The sequence below is a fragment of the Notechis scutatus genome, chromosome 2 (assembly GCF_049901735.1).
Source record: "Notechis scutatus isolate UNSWTSFEM ecotype Mainland chromosome 2, rNotScu1.2, whole genome shotgun sequence".
NCBI classification, from domain to species: Eukaryota; Metazoa; Chordata; class Lepidosauria; order Squamata; family Elapidae; genus Notechis; species Notechis scutatus.
The window spans coordinates 139,261,674-139,283,594 of NC_142010.1; the positions used below are offsets into that span (position 1 = coordinate 139,261,674).

The 21,921-nt window shown below is 42.0% G+C and overlaps 1 protein-coding gene across 1 annotated transcript in view; it reads left to right on the forward strand.

Annotated features, from left to right (window-relative positions):
• The first annotated feature begins 10,558 nt into the window (after positions 1–10,558).
• AMHR2 (anti-Mullerian hormone receptor type 2) overlaps positions 10,559–21,921 on the forward strand; it is a 33,744-nt gene continuing 22,381 nt past the window's right edge. The window contains exons 1-3 of the mRNA XM_026677311.2: positions 10,559–10,775; positions 16,542–16,682; positions 20,168–20,251. Of these exons, the coding sequence (XP_026533096.2) occupies positions 10,565–10,775; positions 16,542–16,682; positions 20,168–20,251 (436 nt within the window). The 5' untranslated portion in view covers positions 10,559–10,564. The remainder of the gene's footprint in view (positions 10,776–16,541; positions 16,683–20,167; positions 20,252–21,921) is intronic.

Genomic DNA, 21,921 nt, shown 5'->3' on the forward strand with positions numbered 1-21,921 from the left:
GATTCAGATGGAGCCCTGATTGAAGAGCAGTTGCTACAAAAGTGAGGAAGAGGACTCCACACACTCTGGAAAGGGAAACGCTTTCTTCCCCCATCCCCAAGAGGAGGAAGTGAGGCAATAAGTGATTGGAGACCTCCTACTTCGAGGCACAGAAGCAACAATTTGTTGACAAAATAGTCTGCCAAGTATCCTATTTTCTGGGAGACCTACTCGCTATATAGGTAGGTGGTCCTTGACTTATAACAACTCATTTAATGACCATTCGAAGTTACAATGGCATTGAAAAAAGTGAGATGACCGTTTTTCACACAACCATTGCGGCATCCCTGTGGATACGTGACCAAAATCCAGATGCTTGGCAGATGGCATGTATGCGATCACCGTTTGCTAACTTCTGACAAGCAAAGTCAGTAGGGAAGCCAGATTCATCTAAAATCCATGTTACTAACTTAACTGCAGTGATTCATTTAACAACTGTCAAGAAAAGTCATAAAATGGGGCAAAACTCACTGAACAGCTGCCTTGCTTTGCAACAGTAATTGTGGGCCCAATTGTGGTCATAAGTCGGGTACTACCTGTATAATTTTTCCACAGAGTAAAAATAATACAAATTTTAAGTTAAAGGCAGGAGATAGAAACAAAGTGAAAAGGAAATAGATTAAAAGAAGAAGAAAAATAATAAGCGGTTTCCAATCTTCATTAACAGTTATAAGTATTTTATTGTCACATCAGGGTTTTCTTTCTAAACATCAAATCCATATATAATCAGTTGATTTCCTTTTTTCAGCAAAAAGCCCGTAAGGGTTTCCAGAGACATATAATAAATCATCTTGTTCTAAGTAAACAATTTTGCCATCCCTCTACTTACATCACAAACTATTTCTTCATTCTGTGTGTTTCAGAATCTCCATTATTTGCATATATATAGTTGTCTTGCAACAATGATCATATATAAAAATAATCTTCCATAGGTTTTTTCTACTTGTCTCTTCATTAATCCCAACAAAACAAAATTATGGTTTTAGTTAAATCTTTGCCTTTAAAAGTGTTTGTAATCAATAAATGTAATAGAACCCAAAATATTCTGGCTTTTTTACAAGTTCTCCAAAGATGATAAAATAATCCTCAATGTTGTCCATGTTTTCAATTTTGAGCTACATTCTAGATAATTTTTCTGCAGTCGTATACCAACAGCATATGATATTTTGTAATGTATTTTGTAAAAATTACCTTGTGGATTAAAATAATGTGAATTTCAATCCTTTCAACCACATGTTCTCCTGCTGTTCCGACAATAAGTTAGGACCAAAATGCTTACCCCATTTTATCATTCACTCTTTCACTTGTTCATCCCCCATTTTAAATTTCAGCAAGAGTTTATATATTTTGGCAATTATACGTTTATCATTTGTATACAATTCAACATGAAATTCTGTCTACAATTCCAGATGCCATGTTATGCTGTGCCATGGAAAATTCAATTAATTTCTCTTGATTTCATCTTACATTGGGGCACATCCTTTGTCCCCATTGCCCATTATTTATTTCTCCTGATCCATGTGGCAACATATATGAAAGGTTTATGAAGTGCTGGGCAGGAGGCTGAAGGGCCTGGAAGCCCAAGTGATGTTTTCTTTATTCCATAACGTCAACTTGGGAATAGAGAGAACAATATTAAAAATAGACAGCTGGCCATACAGTAGGTGCCATTCTAAAGTTTTGGATTATTTTATATGTGAGAGATTCTTCTGAGATTCTGGCAATAGATGAGCTGTATCTTACAGGAAGTGGGAAAAATGTGTTTGGAACCTTCATCTAGATAGCCATAAATTGAATGCTACGGTGGTGGTGGGTGGGTGGGTAGGGTTGAGATGAAGCCGAGGAAGTGGTATCCTTGTGGATCAAAAGCTAGAGTGCGATACAACTCCAAAATTTTTTGCAAAAAGCAATCCTAGGCTGCATCAACAGAAACCGAGTCGAGAAGTCATTGTTCTACTCTGTTCTGCATTAGTTAGGACACCTAGAACACTGGATCCTCTTTAGGACCTGTATTTGAGGGAGAATGCTAACACATTGGAGCATGTTGGAGGACAGCAATCTGGTGAAGGGACCTGGAAAGAATAAGCTATGAAAGAAGGTTGGATGAGTATGTTTAACTGGGAAAGAGTGTAGGCGGACAGGAAGGTTGTCATGCCAAATGTAGGGCTGAGTAGTAAAAATTGTTTTGGGGGTAAGTCATGAGGAAAAAATTCCTAATGATAGAAGCACTACAAGAGAGTCAGTCCTATGGAAGCTGGCAGACTCTAAATAATATCTTTCGCTGGAGGATATTATTTAAACTGGATGGCCATTTGTTGGGAATGCTGTAGGTGCAGATTTCTAATGAATTCAAGTTGCTTCCAAGTTCCAAACCTTTTGTATTCTGATTGTGTGACTTTATTTTTATAGACCAACATCATTCTCTTAGCTTAATGTTTTGGTTGGAAACCAACCTCCAAGTGCATATGAAGGGATCATTTTTGTCTCGGCCTTCCATCCTTCCAAGGTCGGTAAAATGACTCAGTTTGTTGGGGGCAATATGCTGACTCTGTCAACTGCTTAGAGAGGGCTGTAAAAGCATTGTGAAGCAGTATATAAGCCTAAGTGTTATTGCTATTTTTATACTAGAAGATAGTCTGGGTACTTTACATGGAAGTTCTCTCAAAAGGTAAAGGTTCCCCTTGCACATACATGCTAGTCGTTTCCGGCTCTGTGGTCATGTGGCCAGCATGAATAAACACCAAAGGCACACAGAACGCCTTCCCATCAAAGTGGTCTCTATTTTTCTACTTGCATTTTTATATGCTTTCGAATTACTAGGTTGGCTGGGACAAGTAATGGGAGCTCACTCCGTTACACGGCACTAGGGATTTGAACCTCCAAACTGCCGACCTTTCTGATCAACAAGCTCAGCATTTTAGCCACTGAGCCACCGTGTCTTAGCATGCTGCAATATTTGTCCTTCTCCATTTCTCTGACTTGGAGACACAGGATAATTTTCATGTGACAAAAAACAAATCTTTTTTTTTAAATATAAAGATTAAAAGCAAGTTATGACCAGTGCTTCAGGTATGACTTCCAGCTGAATACCGTAATGATTGGAATCAGAGTGCCCTATTCAAACATGGCTGTTTTTACACTGCAATTAACTCAAGAGGGCAGTATTGCTATGTTGGCTGTAGGAAAGTTGGCTGTCCTTTCACCACTGTGAAGAGTTTTGGAAATCTAGAATAAAAATGAGGACAAAAAAGTGCATACAGAGGGGGACCGGTATTTTAAAAACCTGTAGAAAAAGATTAGTTGTAGGTATTTGGGGAGAATTTGACCAAGCCCTTGGCCAAAATGTTAATTTCAGCTCAGACCAACGGCAAAACCTGTTTGAGGCTTTTCTGGATAAATCTGTGACTGCTTGTAGCTTATGTCCTGTAAATAAAACAGCTGACTTTATAATCCAGATGATATTGTTGAAAGTGAGAGATCATTTGCCCGTTTTTCCCCCGTGTTTTCTGTCTGCTGCTTGCTGGGATTTATTGAAAGATTGGGGGGGGGGGGTCGATCAAGATAATAATGCCCTTGAGATAATCAAGATCATTTAACCGCTACTTATAGTGGGTATACTTATAGCTATGGCCTCCTGGATTAATCATCAGTCCCAGCAGCTCCAATCGGGTGAGCAAAGATAACACCTGGAGACCAGTTTCCTTCCCACCTGATCTGGCATAACTAAGCTCTGCAATTTTGAGATAATTCTTGGTGATTTTATGCCACTTTGTGGGGTCTCGAGAACTCTAGTGCAAAGATAAACACCCATGTCCTCATTTGAAGAATATTTATTGTTCTTAAAATGAGCAGATACAGGCAAACCTGTGAAGGACCAGCGCTGAGTACTGAAAAGGGAGTATGCTTTGACTACAGAAAAGTTATTTATCAGGTAAATCAGTGCATTCCGCAGAAATGTTTACACCACCAATCAAAGCTACTTCAGCTCTATTTATGCCAAAATAGGAGAATACAGAAACCTTTGCATACTGTACTATTGGATGGGGAAATGGTGTTTGAGGTAACTGAGACAAATATACTCTTTAAGTTGTAGCTTTGGATAAAACCAGAGTCCAATCTCCAGATATAGATCAGACTTCCCTCCTCTTTGTGGGTATCTTGGACTTTTAACTCTCAGACATCATTGCTTAAATGTAGGCTTAACAGCAGCTCTGATGTTTAGCCAAATCGCTAAGTAGCTGTGAATGCTGGGAGTTGTATTCCATATTTCTCGAAGCTTGGGAAATACACCTTTCTTATGGAAAATTCTCACATAAAAATTGTTCTCCCGTGCCATCCTAGCAACGTTGATGAATTTCCAACAAAGTTCTAAATACCTTGGGAATTTCAATGGAAAAGTATGTGGCATAAAGGTCTATTCCTAGACTTTCAGAATAACGAAGTTGGAAGAGACCTTGTTGGTCCTCTAATCCAAAGCCCTGCTCAAGTAGGAGACGCCCTACACCATTTCAGACAAATAGCTGTCCAATCTCTTCTTAAAGATTTCTAGTGATGGAGCATCCACAACTTCTGGAGGGAAATTGTTCCACTGGTTAATTATTCTCACCGTTAGGAAATTTCTCTTTGGTTTTAGGCGGGATCTCTCCTTGACAAGTTTCCATCTGTTACCTCTTGTCTTGCCTTTTTAATTTTTTAAAAGTTGCCACGGGAATGTATTCCAATGCCCAAAAGCAGATTTTTAATGATAAATTTCATAAAAAATAGTTTATCTTCTTACACAAGTGTCCTTTCGCGGAAGTACATGATTAGCACATAGTGCTTGCCATCAGATACCCATTCAAATCATCATCTGTTCGGTAACCTGTTCATAAGAAAACATTTGACATTACATTGTAGCTGACCTCGTGTACAGGTAGTCCTCAGCTAAAAACAGTTCATTTAGTGACCATTTGAAGTTACAACGGCACTGAAAAAAGTGACTTATGACCATTTTTCATACTTACGACCACTGCAGTATCCTCATGGTCACATGATCAATATTTAGGTGCTTGGCAACTGACTCATATTTATGACTGTTGGAGTATTCTGGGGTCATCTTTTGTGATCTTCTGATAAGCAAAGTCAATGGGGAAGCCAGATTCACTTAACAATGGTATTACTAATTTAACAACTGAGTCACTTAACAAATATGGCAAGAAAAGTCATAAAATGGGGCAAAACTCACTTAACAAATTTCTCACTTAGCAGCATAAATTTGGGACTCCACTGTGGTCGTAAGTCGAGGACTACCTGTACAGAGACAGTGTATGTAACAACTGACCATAATTTTTTTCCACATCACTTGAAACTTCTGATTGTAACAGTAATGAACACAGGGACATTCATCTCTCTCTACAATAATTAAAAACTGAAAGTGGCTTTTCAGAGTAATAGTCACAACGCAGTCATTATATTCTCTGTCCATTTGTGTGGTGTGCCTATTTTATGAAAGAGTTTTATGCATGTGTCTGTGTACCTGAATTTTTCAATACAGAGGGATTTCTGTTATGCAGGTAAAAGTAAAGATAAAGGTTCCCCTCGGACATATGTGCTAGTCATTCCCAGCTCTAGGGGGTGGTGCAGTGGTGGGATTCAAATTTTTTTACTACTGACTCTGGGGGTGGCTTGATGGGCATGGCAGGGGAAGGATACTGCAAAATCCCCATTCCCTCCCCACCCCACTAACCTGCTTTCCAGCTCCGTTCTCCTGTGCAGGGCAACAAAAAAAGACCCAGCCAATCAGCTGGGACTCGGGAGGCAGAGAATAGATGGGGGCAGGGCCAGTCAGAGGTGGTATTTGCTAGTTCTCCGAACTACTCAAAATTTCTGCTACCGGTTCTCCAGAACTGGTCAGAACCTGCTGACTCTCATCTCTGGGACGGTGCTCATCTCCGTTACAAAGCTGAAGAGCCAGCGCTGTCCAAAGACATCTCCATGGTCACGTGGCCAGCATGACTAAATGCCAAAGGTGCACGGAACGCTGTTACCTTCCCACCAAAGGAGGTCCCTATTTTTCTATTTGCATTTGTAGATGCTTTCGAACTGCTAGGTTGGCAGAAGCTGGGACAAGTAACGGGAAATCACTCTGTTACATGGCGCTAGGGATTCGAACTGTTATACAGAAAATGAGCTAAAACCCAAGAGAAATTAATTCCATCGGAGCCACAATTGGACTTGTGCCTCAGTTCTCCAGATCAGCCCCCTCCAACCTGGGGTCCTATAGATTCAACTACATCTCCCAAATTCTACAATGGTCAAGAATCCAAAGAGTTGTGGACTTCCAGTTTGAGCTTCTTTGGCAACAGACCGAAACCTCATCTCTGCGAGGCTTCGATCTGTGCTCGCCGCTGGACGCCCCCAGCCGGCTGGTTTTGGGGCTAAGCCACCCTGTAGAGGTGGTGAAGAGGGGGGAGACTGCTTGCAGGGTTGAGGAGAGCCGCATCTCTCCTCCCCAGCTGGCCATTACTCCTTTTCCCGAAGGTGGTTGTAGCGGTGGTCAGAAATGGCCACCACAAAGAAGAACTCAACCGGAAAAGAATGTGCAGGAGGAAGATAAGAAGAGAAAGTTTTGGTTGACCGGGTCAAACAGCAAAAGCAACAAATAAGGTACCCTGGAATTGAAACTATTAAAAAAAAACAATAACATTGTTCCCTAAGAAGATTTTTAAGCTGCGAAGGAGAGAGAAAAGGGAAAAGATTTGGTTTTTTTTTCTCCTTTTCCTGTACTGACAGCTAAGAGACTTAAGCAAGAAATTGGAAAAAAATCCACTTTGACATTAATAGGCATTTAATGCTGAAAATAAAAAGTCAAAGGGATAATAAAGATTTCTGGATAATCAAAAGCTTTTGAAAACAGGAAAGGAGAGAAAAAGAATAAAAGGGCAGGATCTGGAAGGGAGGAGACTGCCTGGAATTAAAAAGAACTTACAGCAAAATCTCAACAAGACTTCCAAAAAATACATTCTAACTGAAATATCGCAACAAAAACCCCAGGAAGAGAAAGTGGAAAAAGAAATAAGAAGATATAACTTGGGACTATTTGGATTACTTGAAGATTTCTGGATTTTTGGTTATTGTATTTGAATGACTAAAATCAATCGGGTGGTTGTTTAAAACTGTTTAAAATGGCTCCACTTTTAGAAGAACTGAAAATGGAACTTAAAAAGTACAAAGAAGATGCACAAGAAGGGAGACGTACTTTTGGCTTTGTATTTCAGTTTTTAGAAATGGAGATTTGGAATTATGAGAAACAACAAGAAATGCCTGCAGAACAAGAAGATTGCGACAAAGAAGAAGCCATCTTTAATGAACAAGTAATCTTAGGTTGGGGGGGAAGGAAAGCGGGGGAAGAGAATGGAAAGATTAAGATTGGGAAAAACAACTCCAAAAAAAAAAACAGTGAAAAATAAGTACAAAATCAGAAAGCAACAGAAGAGGGAAATGCAGAAGAGAGAATTAGAAGTAGAGAGACAAGGGGATAAAAAGGGGAGGGAGAAGATGAGAGGGAAGAAAGAAAAGAAAAGAAGTTATAAAGGACAGAAACAAAATATAGAGAAACAGGGCCTATTTGGAGATAATGGGTGAAAATTTAATGAAAAAAGGGATTCTGCAAAGGCATAAGATAGTATTGTTATATTAGAAACAGAAATAATTTTAGAAAATATGAAACAATATATGATTAAAATGTTTGATAAAATAGCTATCGTAATTCAGTGGATGCTTGTCAATAAATAAATGTAACAAAATGAATATTTAATGATTTACAAAACATACATGAAGAGAAATAAGGGAAAAATTAATTATGGAGATTATATGTGTCTTTATGGAAGTATGATATTTAATTGAAAAGAAGTGTTAAACATGTTAAGATTTTAATGATTATTAATGATAGAACTGAATGGAATGGAATGAGGGTTTATAATTACATATATTTACAATCCTTTTTTTTTTTAAAGAATATAGTGTGTATTATAAGAATGTACCAAGCAGAGTTCGATTGGAAGTTATGTATTATGTATTATATTGAAGGTATATATTGAAGTTTAAATAAGAGTTGAATGGATGTAATTAAAAGATATAAAGGTGTCATACTCCAATTAGTAACTACAGGAGAAAATCTGTTTAATGAGAAAAGATAATATGAAATTGAAACAGAACAGACAAAAGTATAAATATAATTATTTGAATTGAGATGAGATAATCAAAATAAAATTGAGAAAATTAAAAGAGGGGAAAAACTATATAGAAAATGTAGAATAATATAGATATGGAATAGAACACAAAAAGGAACATGAAATTGAGTTTTGTGTCTGTATAAAGAAGTTCAACCCGGGACCATGCTATTTTCAAAAAAGATGTTTTACTTGTATTTTGTGTGTGAAAATCCAAATAAAACTTTATTTAAAAAAAAAAGAATCCAAGGAGTTGTAAAGGCAGCATTTCTGGCAATACTGGGATATCTCGAACACTGCATCCAGTTTTGGTCACCACACTATAAAAAAAATGTTGAGACTCTAGAAAAAATGCAGAGAAGAGCAACCAAGACGATTAGGGGACTGGAGACTAAGGCATATGAAGAACTGTTACAGAACTGGCCATGGCTAGTCTAGTGAAGAGAAGGACCAGGGGAAACATGATAGCAGTCTTCCGATATTTGAGGGGCTGTCACACAGACGAGTGGGATCAACCTGTTTTCCAAAGTACCCAAAGGCCAGACAAGGAATAATGGATGGAAATTGATCAAGGAGAGATTCAACCTAGAAATAAGGAGAAATTTTCTGACAGTGAGAACAATCAACCCATGGAACCGCTTGCCTTCGAAAGTTGTGGGAGCTTCACCACTGGAAGCTTTCAAGAAGAGACTCGACTGCCACCTGTCAGAAATAGTGTAGAGTTTCCTGCTTTGGCAAGGGGTTGGACTAGATAACTTACAAGGTCCCTTTCAATTCTGTTAATCTGTTAATCTAGCTTCTAGACAGACATTCGCCTACCCCCTTGATGGAGAACCTATGGCACGTGAGCCCCAGCCAAACTTATCTGCACTGCACATGTGCACGCCTCCCAGTTGATTTTCAGCCCGTTTGAGGCCGTTTTCGCCCTCCCAGAGGCTCGAGCAAAGCCTCTGCAACCTCGGGAAGCTGAAAAACGGGCCTTCTGGAAATACCGAAAGTGCCGAAACAGGCCCATTTTCAGCCTCCTGGGGCTCCAGAGGCCTCCCTAGAGCCTCCGGGAGGGCGAAAATGGCCTTCCCCAGGCTTGAGTCCCTCCAGAGGCTGAAAATAGGCACTTCCGGTATTACCTGCAGTGCAGGTAAGAGGGCGGGGTGGGGGTGTTGCATGTGGATGTGCATGCGCAGGGTGGGCGGGGCGCATTGCATTGTAGGTACCGGCATGCATGCACGCTTTCGGCACACCACAACAAAAAGGTTCGCTATCACTGGCCTAGCCTATACATGAGAGTCAAACCCAAGTTTAGGCTTCTCAAAGGCTGCCTGTATACAGCTGGGCTGAGCTGGCCTACAGTTGGCCAAATAGCTCAGAACAATCTACTATGACTGATGAGAGGTCTCCAAATTCTTAAGTAAGCTGTTTCCTTGTCATGCTTGAATGACAAGCATACTTGAAGCCATTATCCTTCCTCAAATTTAGAAAATAAGAAAAAAAAATTAAATGTGAAGAAGAATAAGATGGAAACGTGCAGTATTATTATAGTGCTGAAGCGCTCCTATCGTCAGAACTCTGTCAAAATGGGAGGGGACACATCCCCAATTCTAATCAGTGTTTCAAAGCAGCTGGATACTTTCTCAAGGTCATCTGTAGTTCTAGCTAATAAACTGGTTCTACAAAGCTAAATAACTACATACCCTAGACATGCGTAACCAAGATACAATAAATGGGAGGTGGATTGTCCCATACTGATAATACTGTACTTCTGTCCTTCCCCTCCAAATTCTAGTCTTGGAAACATGCACGTTGTGACATATTAAATACATCCATCTAAGTGGGTTTTAATGTTTGCTGATAACCACCTCCAAATGTTATTCTGCCTGCCTCCCACAAGCATCATTCACATGTGTCTCTAAACCTGAAAAGATGTCCTTGGCCTATACAGTTGATATCTCAACTTAGGGCATTTCAAATTCTCTCCTTGAGTTTGCAGGGGAGTTGTTTTTCCTAGGATGAACGCAGCTGTCTTGTGGGAGGTGATTTTCTTTCTTTCTATGGTATCTCAGAAACATAGGAATAAAGGCAGATCTAGTAGAGGTTCATTTTGTCCTTCCTTGACTACATTCATTGCCTCCCTCCCCTGTTCGTTTGTGGTCACTAGCTGATAGGAGTCAGTCCCATCCCACACACCGGAGCTTGCCAAGTCCTTCCCACCTGGGCCCGGAGGAAAGACACCAAAGCGGGCAAGCTGGGTTTATATGCCCAGACCAGGTGCTGTTGGAAGATAGATGGGGTTCCACAGCTTTCTCCTTTGGCTTTTTATGCTGGAACAGCAAAGTAGGTATATGGATGCCCTGAGCAAAAACCGTAGCTGTGTCTCCTATGGATCCAATGCTCTGACTGAGGGACTGGAGCATCTTCAGGGCTTAATCTTGGAAGATGGCCGCAATGGCACGATCCAGTGTCCTCACAACCAGTGCTGTTTTGGCATCTGGGACCTGAACCAAGGACAACTTCAAGCCAAGGTGCAAGGTGAGGACAAATGGAAGATGGAACGAGGGAGCGAGGGTGAAATGGAAGCAGAATATCAGCAAGCACGTTGAGTATTTTCTGTTTCTTGCTAGCAAAGGCGAGTGGGATTTTTTTTTAATGTAAGAATATGTGAGTTAGGGAAATAATTCTGTCATCTGCTCCTGTTCAAAAGTATACATTTCAGGATCTTTTATATTTTTGCCATAAAGCAGGAGATCATAAAGCACAGGGTATGTTTTTTAAGTAGGTTTCATCAGCTTAAAATTTTACTAACCAATCATACTAGCCCAGATTGGAAATGGGGATTGAGTCTAGAGGGCAAAATTCAAGATGCAACTGCTATTTCTGTGGTTCTTTGTCTGACATGCATCAAATTTAAAGACACTGTATGTGTGGATAAGGTTTCTGAGGATTGATCTGTTCATGCATTTTGGTCAACTGATGTCTCACCTCTGGCTGATTCCAGCTGAATGGCTGAATTATACTCCCTGTTGGAGTATAGGAAGTAAAGAGATAAAATTTGAGGTTGCCTCACTGAAATGTATGTTCTTCCCTTGAAATTTGTAGACATCAAGTATTCACTTACTTTTGCAAATGCATGCCAACAACAAATGGAACCTTTTCACATTGGTAGCTTTACACTTCTGCTTGTTTTAACTCATCTTCCCTAAACCTAAGAGATATGGTAGGTTGTAAGTAGACCTTGTATCTCCGAGGTGGGCGCATTTTATGATCTTTTGCTCAAATATTGAAGTTTCTTATTAAGCGGTACATCAATCATGTTTTATTAGACATAGTGAGATTATTTGGAGAGATTGTTCTACTTCCATTCTTGCTGAAAGGAACTCACTTTAGCAGGACTTTTGTCTATTTCATCTTCTCCTTTTAACAACTCTTGAAGGTACAGTAGCCTAAGAAAATAATGCCTAGTTAGTTGGTTGAGGTCCACTCAATTAGTTTCATAGTTGGGTGAAGATTTGAATCTGCTTCTCTCACGTTTCTATTCTTTTGACCACAATCACCCAGGTGTCAGCTATTCTAATAATATTTAACTTTACCTTTTTGAAGGAAAGAGAGATTAGGAAATAGAGGGGGTGTTTGCATCTCTAGAAATATGTTCCTCAATAAGCATGTTGGGCTATAATTCTAATCTGTGAATTTGGGAAGTTATACACCAAAATATCTGCAGAGCAGCAGACTGAAAAGAGATTCCAGATTTGTATGGTCTTTAAAAAAAAAAAAAATCCCCAACTTTAAATCCTTAAGATTCACTACTTAGGACTTAAGTGGTACTTAGGACTTAAGTGTTTGACTAGTAGCTCGCTGAGCAAATATGCACTGAGATGAACAATGGGATAAACATAGCACAACAGGTAAACACATTAAATGGCAAGTATGAGTATTTGCTCTACTTGGGAATCTCTCACAGTAGCCAGAGCAAAACTCTCAACCTCTTCATCCAAATATTCAAGTTCCTGATTTTCCTCTTCCCCTGAATCCCCCCTCCCCATGCTTCCAAGGAGGTTCTCTTGCTTTCAGCAACCAGCAAAAGATTTTGGAGTTAAACTGAAAAGCCAATCGTTTTGCACATCTTCTGCAAGTCATCTAGAGATCTCGCCCAGTACATTCCAGTCTATTTTTGGCCCATCCCTCCCTGGGAAAAAGACTGCAAACTGGCTCTTTTTACAGAGATATCTACTGCTTTCTCTGTTCTCCAACTGAATCCCGCCCGGGAGCAGCAGTTACCATGGAGAGCAGCAAGGAAGATAAGGTCAGAGTACGCACTATGCAAGTGTGTAGCAAACCCCCCCCCCACCATTCCTGCCTTCTTTGTCTAACAGCCACACTTGCACTGGGCTGGCTACCAGAGACTTGAGCGGGAGAGCTTAGCATTTCCTGATCTTTCCATGTAAAGACCGAGGCTCTTATTTTCTACCATGGGATTCCTTTCACCAATTATTAGACTATGATTCCCCAAGGAATGCTAAGTCGGACGCCACACAATGCTTCTAGAGAAGGAGAGTATCTGGTTTGAAGGAAACAGAGATACTAACAGAGGTCAAGGTCATCCGAAGAGGTCTGAGAGGGCACGGGCATTTTGGGCGGGAAAACTTTTTGTTGATTTTCCATTGAGTGACTCTGTAGATTCTTCTTCGTATGAGTCTCCCCCCCCCCTGAATATTGCGTTGGGGCAAGCTATCAACAGAAATCTCTCTTGCACATATACTGTATATCATTGGGGCGGGCAATTAATTTTCCCACTTGAGAAACTGGGACTGTTATGGAGGGCCGAACCAATAGGCTGAAAAGGTTTTGATTAGCTGCTACTGGTAAGAATGCACATTACATCTTATTTACGTAGGATTTCTAATTTCTGACTGGCCTCGTGCAGACCAGAAAGGGACAGCCAAAAGGCCAGGATGGTCTGTAAAATACCCAGGTCTGGTGGACAGGTAGTCCTCGACATACAACAGTTTGTTTAGTCACTGCTCAAAGTTACAACAGCACTGAAAAAAGTGACTTATGACCGTGGGTGGCCTTCAAAAAAATTTAGCGAAGGGTTCTCTGCCTGGTTGCTGGGTGGGCGTGGCCTAAGTTGGCCTCCTGCACCACAGCGGGAGGAGGCGTTTTTACCCTCCTGAGCTCCAGAGGCTTTCTTCGAGCCTCTGGGAGGGCAAAAATGGCCTCCCCGGCCTCCGGAGGCTCTTTGGAAGCTGGAAATAGGCCCATTTCCGGCCTTCCTGAACTTCTGGGAGGCCCATTTTTCGCCCTCCTCCATATTGGCCCTGCACTTTCCTGCATCGAAAAAGGGCCACGTGGGGACTCCTGGGAGGGGAGGGGTGGGAGGGGCCAGCCAGGAGTGGGATTTGGGGGTTCTCTGAACTGCACAGAATCTTAGTTAGGGGCTCTTCCGAACCCCTGCGAACCCCCAGCAGCCTACCCCTGCTTTCAACTGTATATTATATTATGCCTTTGAGTCAGTTTTTGACTCCTGGAGATTGCCTAGACCAGGGCCTCCAATCTTGGCAATTTTAAGACTCGTGGACTTCAACTCCCAGAGTTCCTCAGCCAGCAAAGCTGGCTGAGGAACTCTGGGAGTTGAAGTCCACGAGTCTTAAAGTTGCCAAGGTTGGAGGCCCCTGGCTTAGACTGTTCCCTGCAGTTTTCTTGGCAAGGTTTTCCAGAAGTGGTTTCCATTGCCTCTTCCTTAGGGATGAGAGAGATTGGACCAAGGTCATCCAGCTGGCTTCATGCCTAAGACAGGACCAGAATGCAGAGTTTCCTGGTTTCTAACTGGATGCCTTAACTCAGGGGTGTCAAACTGGATTTCATTGAGGGCCACATCAGGGTTCTGTTTAACCTTGGGGGGGGGGAGTTGCAGGGAGGGTGTGGCCAGGGGGGCGTGTCCTGCATGACATCACTCATGTCAGGGGCGCCTGTGGTGGCCCGTGCACTCTGCCAGCAAAAACAGGCTCCCGAGCTCCATTTTTGGCTGCTACGGCCTCCTACAATCCTCTGTCAGTGAAAATGGAGCTTCGGAGAGGCCACACATGGCCTTTGCGAGCTCTCTTTTTGGCTGGGATGGCTTCCTGAAACCCTTTGCCAGTGAAAACGGAGCTCAGGAGGGCCGCATACAGTACTGGCAAATGCACCGTGGGCCAGTTCTTCACTATTTCCAGGACACCCCCATGGGCCAGATCTAAGCACCCCACGGGCCGGATCTGGCTCCCCGCGCCTTGAGTTTGACAGCCCTGCCTTAACCACTACACCAAACTGCCTCTCCCAAATGTATGTAGGTAAAGGTAGTCCTCAACTTACAACCACAACTGGGACCAGAATTTCCATTGTTAAGCAAGGCAATTCTAAACTGAGTCAGGCCTGATTTTACAACCTATTTTGCCACGGTTGTTAAACAAATCACGCAGTCGTTAAGCAAATCTGGCTTCCTCCATTGACTTTGCTTGTTGTGGAAGCCAGCTGGGAAGAATGCAAATGACAATCACACAACCCTAGGATGCTGCAACTGTCTTAAATAGATGCCGGTTGCCAGTCGCCTGAATTTTAAGCAAGCAGGATGCTGCAACAATCATAAGTACCCGTTGTAAGTCATCTTTTTTTCAATGCCATTATAACTTTGAATCAGGGGTGGGATTCTACAGGTTCGCACCTATTCGCTGGAACCGGTTGTTAACATTCTAAGCAGTTTGGAGAACCGGTGGTTAGAAGAAATTACTGGCCTAATCCTGTAAGGAAGGCAGAATCGGTTGTGAAAAAAATTGAATCCCACTCCTGCTTTGAATGTCACTGAAATGGATGGTTGTAAGCAGGGGTGGGATTCAAATTTTTTAACAACCGGTTCTGTGGGTGTGGCTTAGTTGGTGGGCATGGCTTGGTGGTCATGTGACTGGGTGGGTGTGGCCAACTCAATATCACTCACATCGAGGCACACATCTCCTCGCCTCGCCTCTCGTGACTGTGGGGATGCTGCAACAATCATAAGTGTGAAAAATGGTCATAAGTCACTTTTTTCAGTGCCACTGTAACTTTGAATGGTCACTCCACACAAGCAAAGTACCAGCAAAGGAGGGGGGAAAAAAACTCCAGAGAAGTTCCTGAGACAGGAAGTCCAGTCCCGCCAAGAATGTTATAAGTGTTAACGGAGAGGCAGTTTCTGTAAGCAACACCAGAATGTTTCCTTCCTGCCTTCCTTACAGGATTAGGCCAGTAATTTTTTCTAACAATCGGTTCTCCGAACTGCTTAGAATGTTAACAACTGGTTCTAGCGAATAGGTGCGAACCGGTAGAATCCCACTCCTGATTGTAAGTCAAGGAGTACCTCTATGTATGTTTTTGCAACAAAACTAAGGATGGGCCACAACCATCCTCTCTGCCTCAGAACCTTTCCTAAATAAATATGTGCCAATGTACATACTTCATTCAAGACTTAAGACTTGAACAAATCTCTAACCTTGAGGTCCTGAGCCTGATGGTGACAGAAATTAAAATTTCTGTAAGATTTAATTTGTCGCGAAAAATACAGTATGTTAGAAACGTAGGGCTTGTTGCAACTACAGTGAAGAAGGAAAGAGAAAGCACCAATGTATATAGAAAAGTTATCGAATAATACAATTTGGTGGAGGGCATGTGGATACCGTTAACACTGTAGGCTGGAGAAATGAAGAAGTCGGGATTCAAATAAAAGGCAGGTCAAATCTCACACACTCTTTGGAATGGAATGGCTTGTCTCCAGTGGGTGCTCCAACACTGTAGATTTTTAAGAAGAGGCCGGACAACCATTTGTCTGAAATGGTATAGAGTTTCCTGCTTGAGCAGTGGGGCTGGACTAGAAGACCTCCAGGGCCCCCTCCAACTCTGTTATTCGGTTCTGTTCTAAATGTCTACACTATGGAGATTCTCAGTCATCCAGGCCATGGTTGTCCCAAAGGTGCTTTTTTTTTTTTTTTTTTTTCCAAAAGGCAACTGGACTTTCTTTATTTTTTTTTTCCTTGAAGACATTTTGCTTCTCATCCGAGTTCTAGAGAAGCTTCTTGGATGAAAGGCGAAACGTCTTCAAAGAATAACAAGCAAGTCCAGTTGCCTCTTGAAAAAGCACCTTTGGGTCTGTTCTGTTCTGTTTTCCTTTCCAACACTTGCCGGGGTAAGATTTAGTCCTTGCAGAGAAGCTCTCACAAACTTTGTCCTCCTGAATTCCCCTCCTCTCCTCGCTTCTTTCCCTCTCCCCCCCATCCATCTATCTCCATTCAGGTTGCTGGATTAGTGAAAAGGAAGCCTGTGATTCTCCAGCTTGTGAGTTTCGCTCTTCGGCTGCCATCACCTTGTCCTGTAGGTGCCACTCTGATCTGTGCAACGCTAACATCAGCTACGCCGAGCCTGGAAAGAAACCTGGTAAGAAGTCTGGGGGGGTCAGAGGTCAGGGAGGAAATGCTGAGTGGGACAGGGGGAGAGAAAGATGGGGGAGGATTTATGGGTCGCAGGTGGAAGACACAGCAAAATAAATAAGGTGGCAGGGAAATTAAGTATATAAGAATCCTGGTGCTCACCCTCCATCTCTGCCCCTACTATTATGCAGATGGTCTTTCACAGTTCTTTCTCCTTCTTCCTGTTTTTAATCTTCTCCTGCAAATCTTGAGACTCTTTGGGGTTTTTTTTCCCCCCTTCCTGCAAGCTCACCAAGAGATGCAGAGCTGGGTGTGAGTGGATAGATGGTGGGAGGGAGGAGAGTTGCCTTTGTTTGAGAAGAGCACTTGACTCAGGAGAGACCTTGAGGATGCCTAGAGAAAGCCCACGCCAGGTCTCTTGAGTCAGGCTGATAACAGCCTACTAAAAGAAGGCAAGCTGCCTGGCTGCTCTCAGGTGGAAAGGAGGATTGCTGCTCCCAAACAAAATTTTCTCCCCTTAAAGAAATGTGCTAAGCCAATTTGGGACTTCCAGTTTGGCTGACATGGAAGAGAATGGTATGCATTTGACTTCCTGGGTTTTCCAGTTCTGGAAGTAGAGTGGTATCTACTGGTAGGCAAGCTAGGATCAAATGTTGTTGTTCTGAATTTCTCCGGTTGTAAATCACCATAGTCCACTTTACATATACAATAATAAGAGGCAGGTTCGTTCTAATTTCTTAAACTTACAGCTAAAAATGTAAAGGGTGGAAAATGACCGAGTTTTGACTTCAAGAGAGCGACAGCTTGAATGTTGACTTAAGTTTAAAAAGGAGGATACAAATAGGTTAACTGAATTAGTTTAAAAGCGTGTGGATTTGCTGACCAGTATATGTTCTCATTTTCCCTATCTTCAACTAGTCCTTGCCTTATGATCAAAATTGAGCTCAAAATTTATGTTGCTAAGAGAGATAGTTGTTAAGTGAATTTTGCCCATTTACAAACTTTTCTTGACATAGTTGTTAAATGTCTCGCTACAGTTGTTAAGTTAGTTTAAATGAATCTGGCTTCCTCATTGATTTTGGTTGTCAGAAAGTCACAAAAGGTGATCACATGACCCTGGGACACTGCCACCGTCATAAATATGAGTCAGTTGCCAAGCATCTGAATTTTGATCATGGGATCATGCAATGGCTAAGTATGAAAAACAGTCATAAGGCACTTTTTCCAGTGCCGTTGTAACTTTGAATGGTCACTAAATGAACTGTTGTAAGTCGAGGACTACCTGTATAAAATGCAAAGTCCAACTATGATTTTAGCAGCTGAGGCGGAAAAGTTACCTTCCTCTCTTGTGGCAACAAATATAATAGTATATGCCTGAATTTCATCCTAAAGGCAGGCACTCCTCTCTGCTTCATATCCGTTTCCTAATGGGATCCTTGGATTTAACCCTTGCTTTGTTCCATCTCTAGATCATTCTCTTGGGAATATTCAAATGTAGCGTGCTTTTCAGATTAAGCTTTTGTCCGACTGCAATTTCCCAAAGGGTCCAGATAATAATCCAATCACTTTGCTAAAAGTAATCAGTTTGGTGAAGCAATAGAGAGGATGGAAAGAAATGGTCGTTTTTCCATTGTGAAGCTAGAAGGTTTGGATATATTTGTTTCCTCTTTGAAGGATACACAGGGCATGACGATACCTTCTCTTGAAGTACAGAAGCCCTACCAACAAAACGGTTCATTTGCAAAACTCCTGTTTATAGAATGGTAGGCCCTTTCGAGGCAAGAAAGAGGGGGCACTATGAACAGGAGTAAATCCTCCTATTTGCTGCTTTTTGTGGGTTATGACTGGGAATTTATTTATTTTTATTTATTTATTTATTTGATTTGCCAATTGTTTACAAGATAATAAGTATAAATGTATACATAGTTGTGAATACATGAAATGGGTACATATAAGAAAAATAATTCTGGAAGTTGTAGTCCCTACACTTCTAGAGGACATCAGATTGGATACCACTACGTTTAGGCTTTTCGTGTAGGATGACACTGAAGGGGGTTACATTTCATAGGAGTTGATTGGGAAGTCTGTATATTAAAAAAGATGACTATCGTGATCTGGCAACCGAAGAATTCTATTCTGTAACTTCTCAAAGCCAACTTATCAGGGATTCTATGACATTCCCCAGATTTCCCTCCTTTCTATCTTGTCTTGTGAATTACAGAACCTTCCTTTATTCGGGGTAATATTTCTTGCCGTTTTTAATTTGACACAGAACTGAAAGATAGAGGGAGCCTAGCAAAGAAAGAAAGGGAAGTAGCCCCTCCTCATCACTTGAAGAATATTTATTTATTTTATTTATTTATTTATTTGATTTGCCAATTGTTTACAAGATAATAAGTATAAATGTATACATAGTTGTGAATACATGAAATGGTTACATATAAGAAAAATAAAAGAATAGGAGAAACAATAGGACAGGGACGGTAGGCACGTTGGTGCGCTTATGCACGCCCCCTACAGACCTCTTAGGAAAGGGGTGAGGTCAATAGTAGACAGTCTAAGGTTAAAGTTTTTGGGTTAAAGTTTAAGGTTAAAGCTTTTCTTCTTATCCCCTCTCTCTCCCCCAATCTCCAACAGCCCCGTGCTTTCGAAACTGCTTGTCTGCTGCTGATACCAATCTCCAACCATCTTTGACATTCCCCCCACCCTGATATTAAAATTAGCCCCGGATTCCCAAAAATGATTAAGTTAGAACAACGATTAAAATGAAGTCTCAGCTTGGACTTTCTTCTCCTTATTCCAACCTTCTTTAGGGCTTTGCATCAAATCCTACAAGAAAAGAAATATTAATCTCTCACTTCAGCATTGTGCAGCCTAAGCATTGTCTGTCATTGGCTTTTTCACTTTCTTAGTGGCTTGGGCCCATTTCAAGGGGAAAAAAAAGAGAGAACTACATTCTGTAATCAAAAGTCCTTATAATTTCCACTTCCCCTTTTACAAAAATATACTCCCCGCTCTGCTGTTTCACCATCTCTCCCGTGCTTACACACAAACACACACTCCCATATGCACAGCCTTCTGTAGTGGTTATGCTGCCATATTGCGACCTTCAAAACTTCAAAACCTATGGGGAGGACATAGGAATGTTGGCTGAGGAGATGAGGAGGAACGGGCTGTTTCTTAGAGGGAGGGAAACGTCCTTTCCCCTGCTTTAATTTTAATTAAAACTTCAGAGGAAAGGGCTAGGAGAGGATGGCAAGAAGCCGACACCTGACAATGGGCAGAGATGCTGGAGATGGACGTGCGGAGGCCCATAGGCACCTGGAGATGTGGAGGAGGGCCCGAGACTTTGAGCCAAGATGCTGAACAATATATACACAGCTATTACAGGGCAGATAGTTGCCAGGGATTGCTCTGCCTTCTCTGAAACGTGAAATGTTCTCCTCCCTTTTCTCCCCCCTTATAAGATGCTCTCCTGTTTTATCTCTGCAGGGGACTCCTTGCCTAGTCACGTCAGGATTACCTGGATCAGCGTAACCTGCCTACTGATCTTGCTGTGTTTCTTGGCATTTCTAGGTAGGGCAATTTCAAGGAAAGCGTTTTTTTTTTAAAAAAGAGTTGGCTGCACAACAGCCAGCCTGGCTTTGAGATAGGGGAAGTGAAGAAAAGCTCCCCGACTGCCTGAGACACCCCTGAGAAACACGCTAGCAACATGTTCAGATGAAGTATTTCCATGAGATGGAAAAGATATAAATACTGAGCAGATCCATCGGGTGAAAATTTGGGGGACACACTAGAAAAACCAAAGAACCCACTTCTGAGTGCCTCTCCTCTCCTCCTCGCCACTTTTAACAGGTAGTCCTCGCCTTACGACCACAGTTCAGCCCGAAATTTAGGCTGCTAAGAATTTTGCCCCATTTTACAACATTTCTCGTCACCGTTAGTAACCCAGTTGTTAAGTGAGTCTGGCTACCCCATTGACTTTGGTGGTCAGGAGGTTGCAAAAGGGGATCACATCATCCCAGGGTGCACCCCTCATGAATGCCAAGCCCCTGAATTTTGATCGTGTGACCATGGGGTAAGTGTGAAAAACTTTTAAAAGTGACTGTAAGCCACTTTTACCAGTGATGCTGTCACTTCGAACGGTCACTAAATGAACTTGTAAGTCGAGGATTACCTGTATAAAGATTCAGAAAAGAGATTCTACTGGCCTTGCCCAGTGGTGGGATTCAAATTTTTTTTTACTACCGGTTCTGTGGGCGTGGCTTGGTGGGCGTGGCAGGGGAAAGGATACTGTAAAATCTCCAGTCAAAGGTGGGGTTTGCCGGTTCTACTCAAAATTTCTGCTTACCGGTTCTCCAGAACGGGTCAGAACCTGCTGAATACCAACCTCTGGCCTTGTCCTTGCTTTTCTGGTAAGTGATGAAGTATAGTAGCTCTAAAGCAAGAGTGTGAAACTCAATTTCATTGAGGGCCACATCAGGATTGTGTTGGACTTTAGGGGGCTGGGGTAGGCGTGGCCAGGGAGGGTGTGGCCAGCTCGACATCACTCGTGTCAGGGGCACCTGTGCTGGCCCGAGTGCTCTATCACCCAAAATGGGCTCCTGTGCTTTGTTTCTGGCTGTGATGGCAACCCTCTGCCTGCAAAAACAGAGCTCGGGAGGGCCCGTTTTCACTGGCAGAGGCACCACGGGCTGGTCCTTTGCTGTTTCCAGAGCAGCCCCACGGCCCAGATCTAAGCACCCTGTGGTCCGGATGCAGCCCCGGTCCTTGAGTTTGACCCTCCTGCTCTAAAGTAAAAAAGCAGGCCAATGAGCAAGGTGGCAGTGATAAGAAAGGTAGCCAACAATGCAGAGAATCTTACTCAAGGATCCACCATAATCTAGCACCCAAGATATTTCCACAAAACTGCAACCTTGTTTTCAGGCTGTCCTTATACCAGGACCTCATCATTATATCTTACATTATCCTGAGTATATACACATGATTGTTTGCAAGAAAATGTACTTTTAAAAGCAGAACGCAGGACTACATGGAAGCCATAGTTTTGTGCCTACAGACAGTCCTTGAATTATGACCACACATGAGCCCAACATTTATGTTGCTAAATGAAGCATTTGTTAAGTGAGTTTTGCCCTATTTTTTTACGATTTTTCATGCCCCAGTTGTTAAGTGAATCAGCGCATTTGTTAAGTTACTAGCATGATCGTTAAGTGAATCTGGATTCCCCATGGACTTTGCTTATC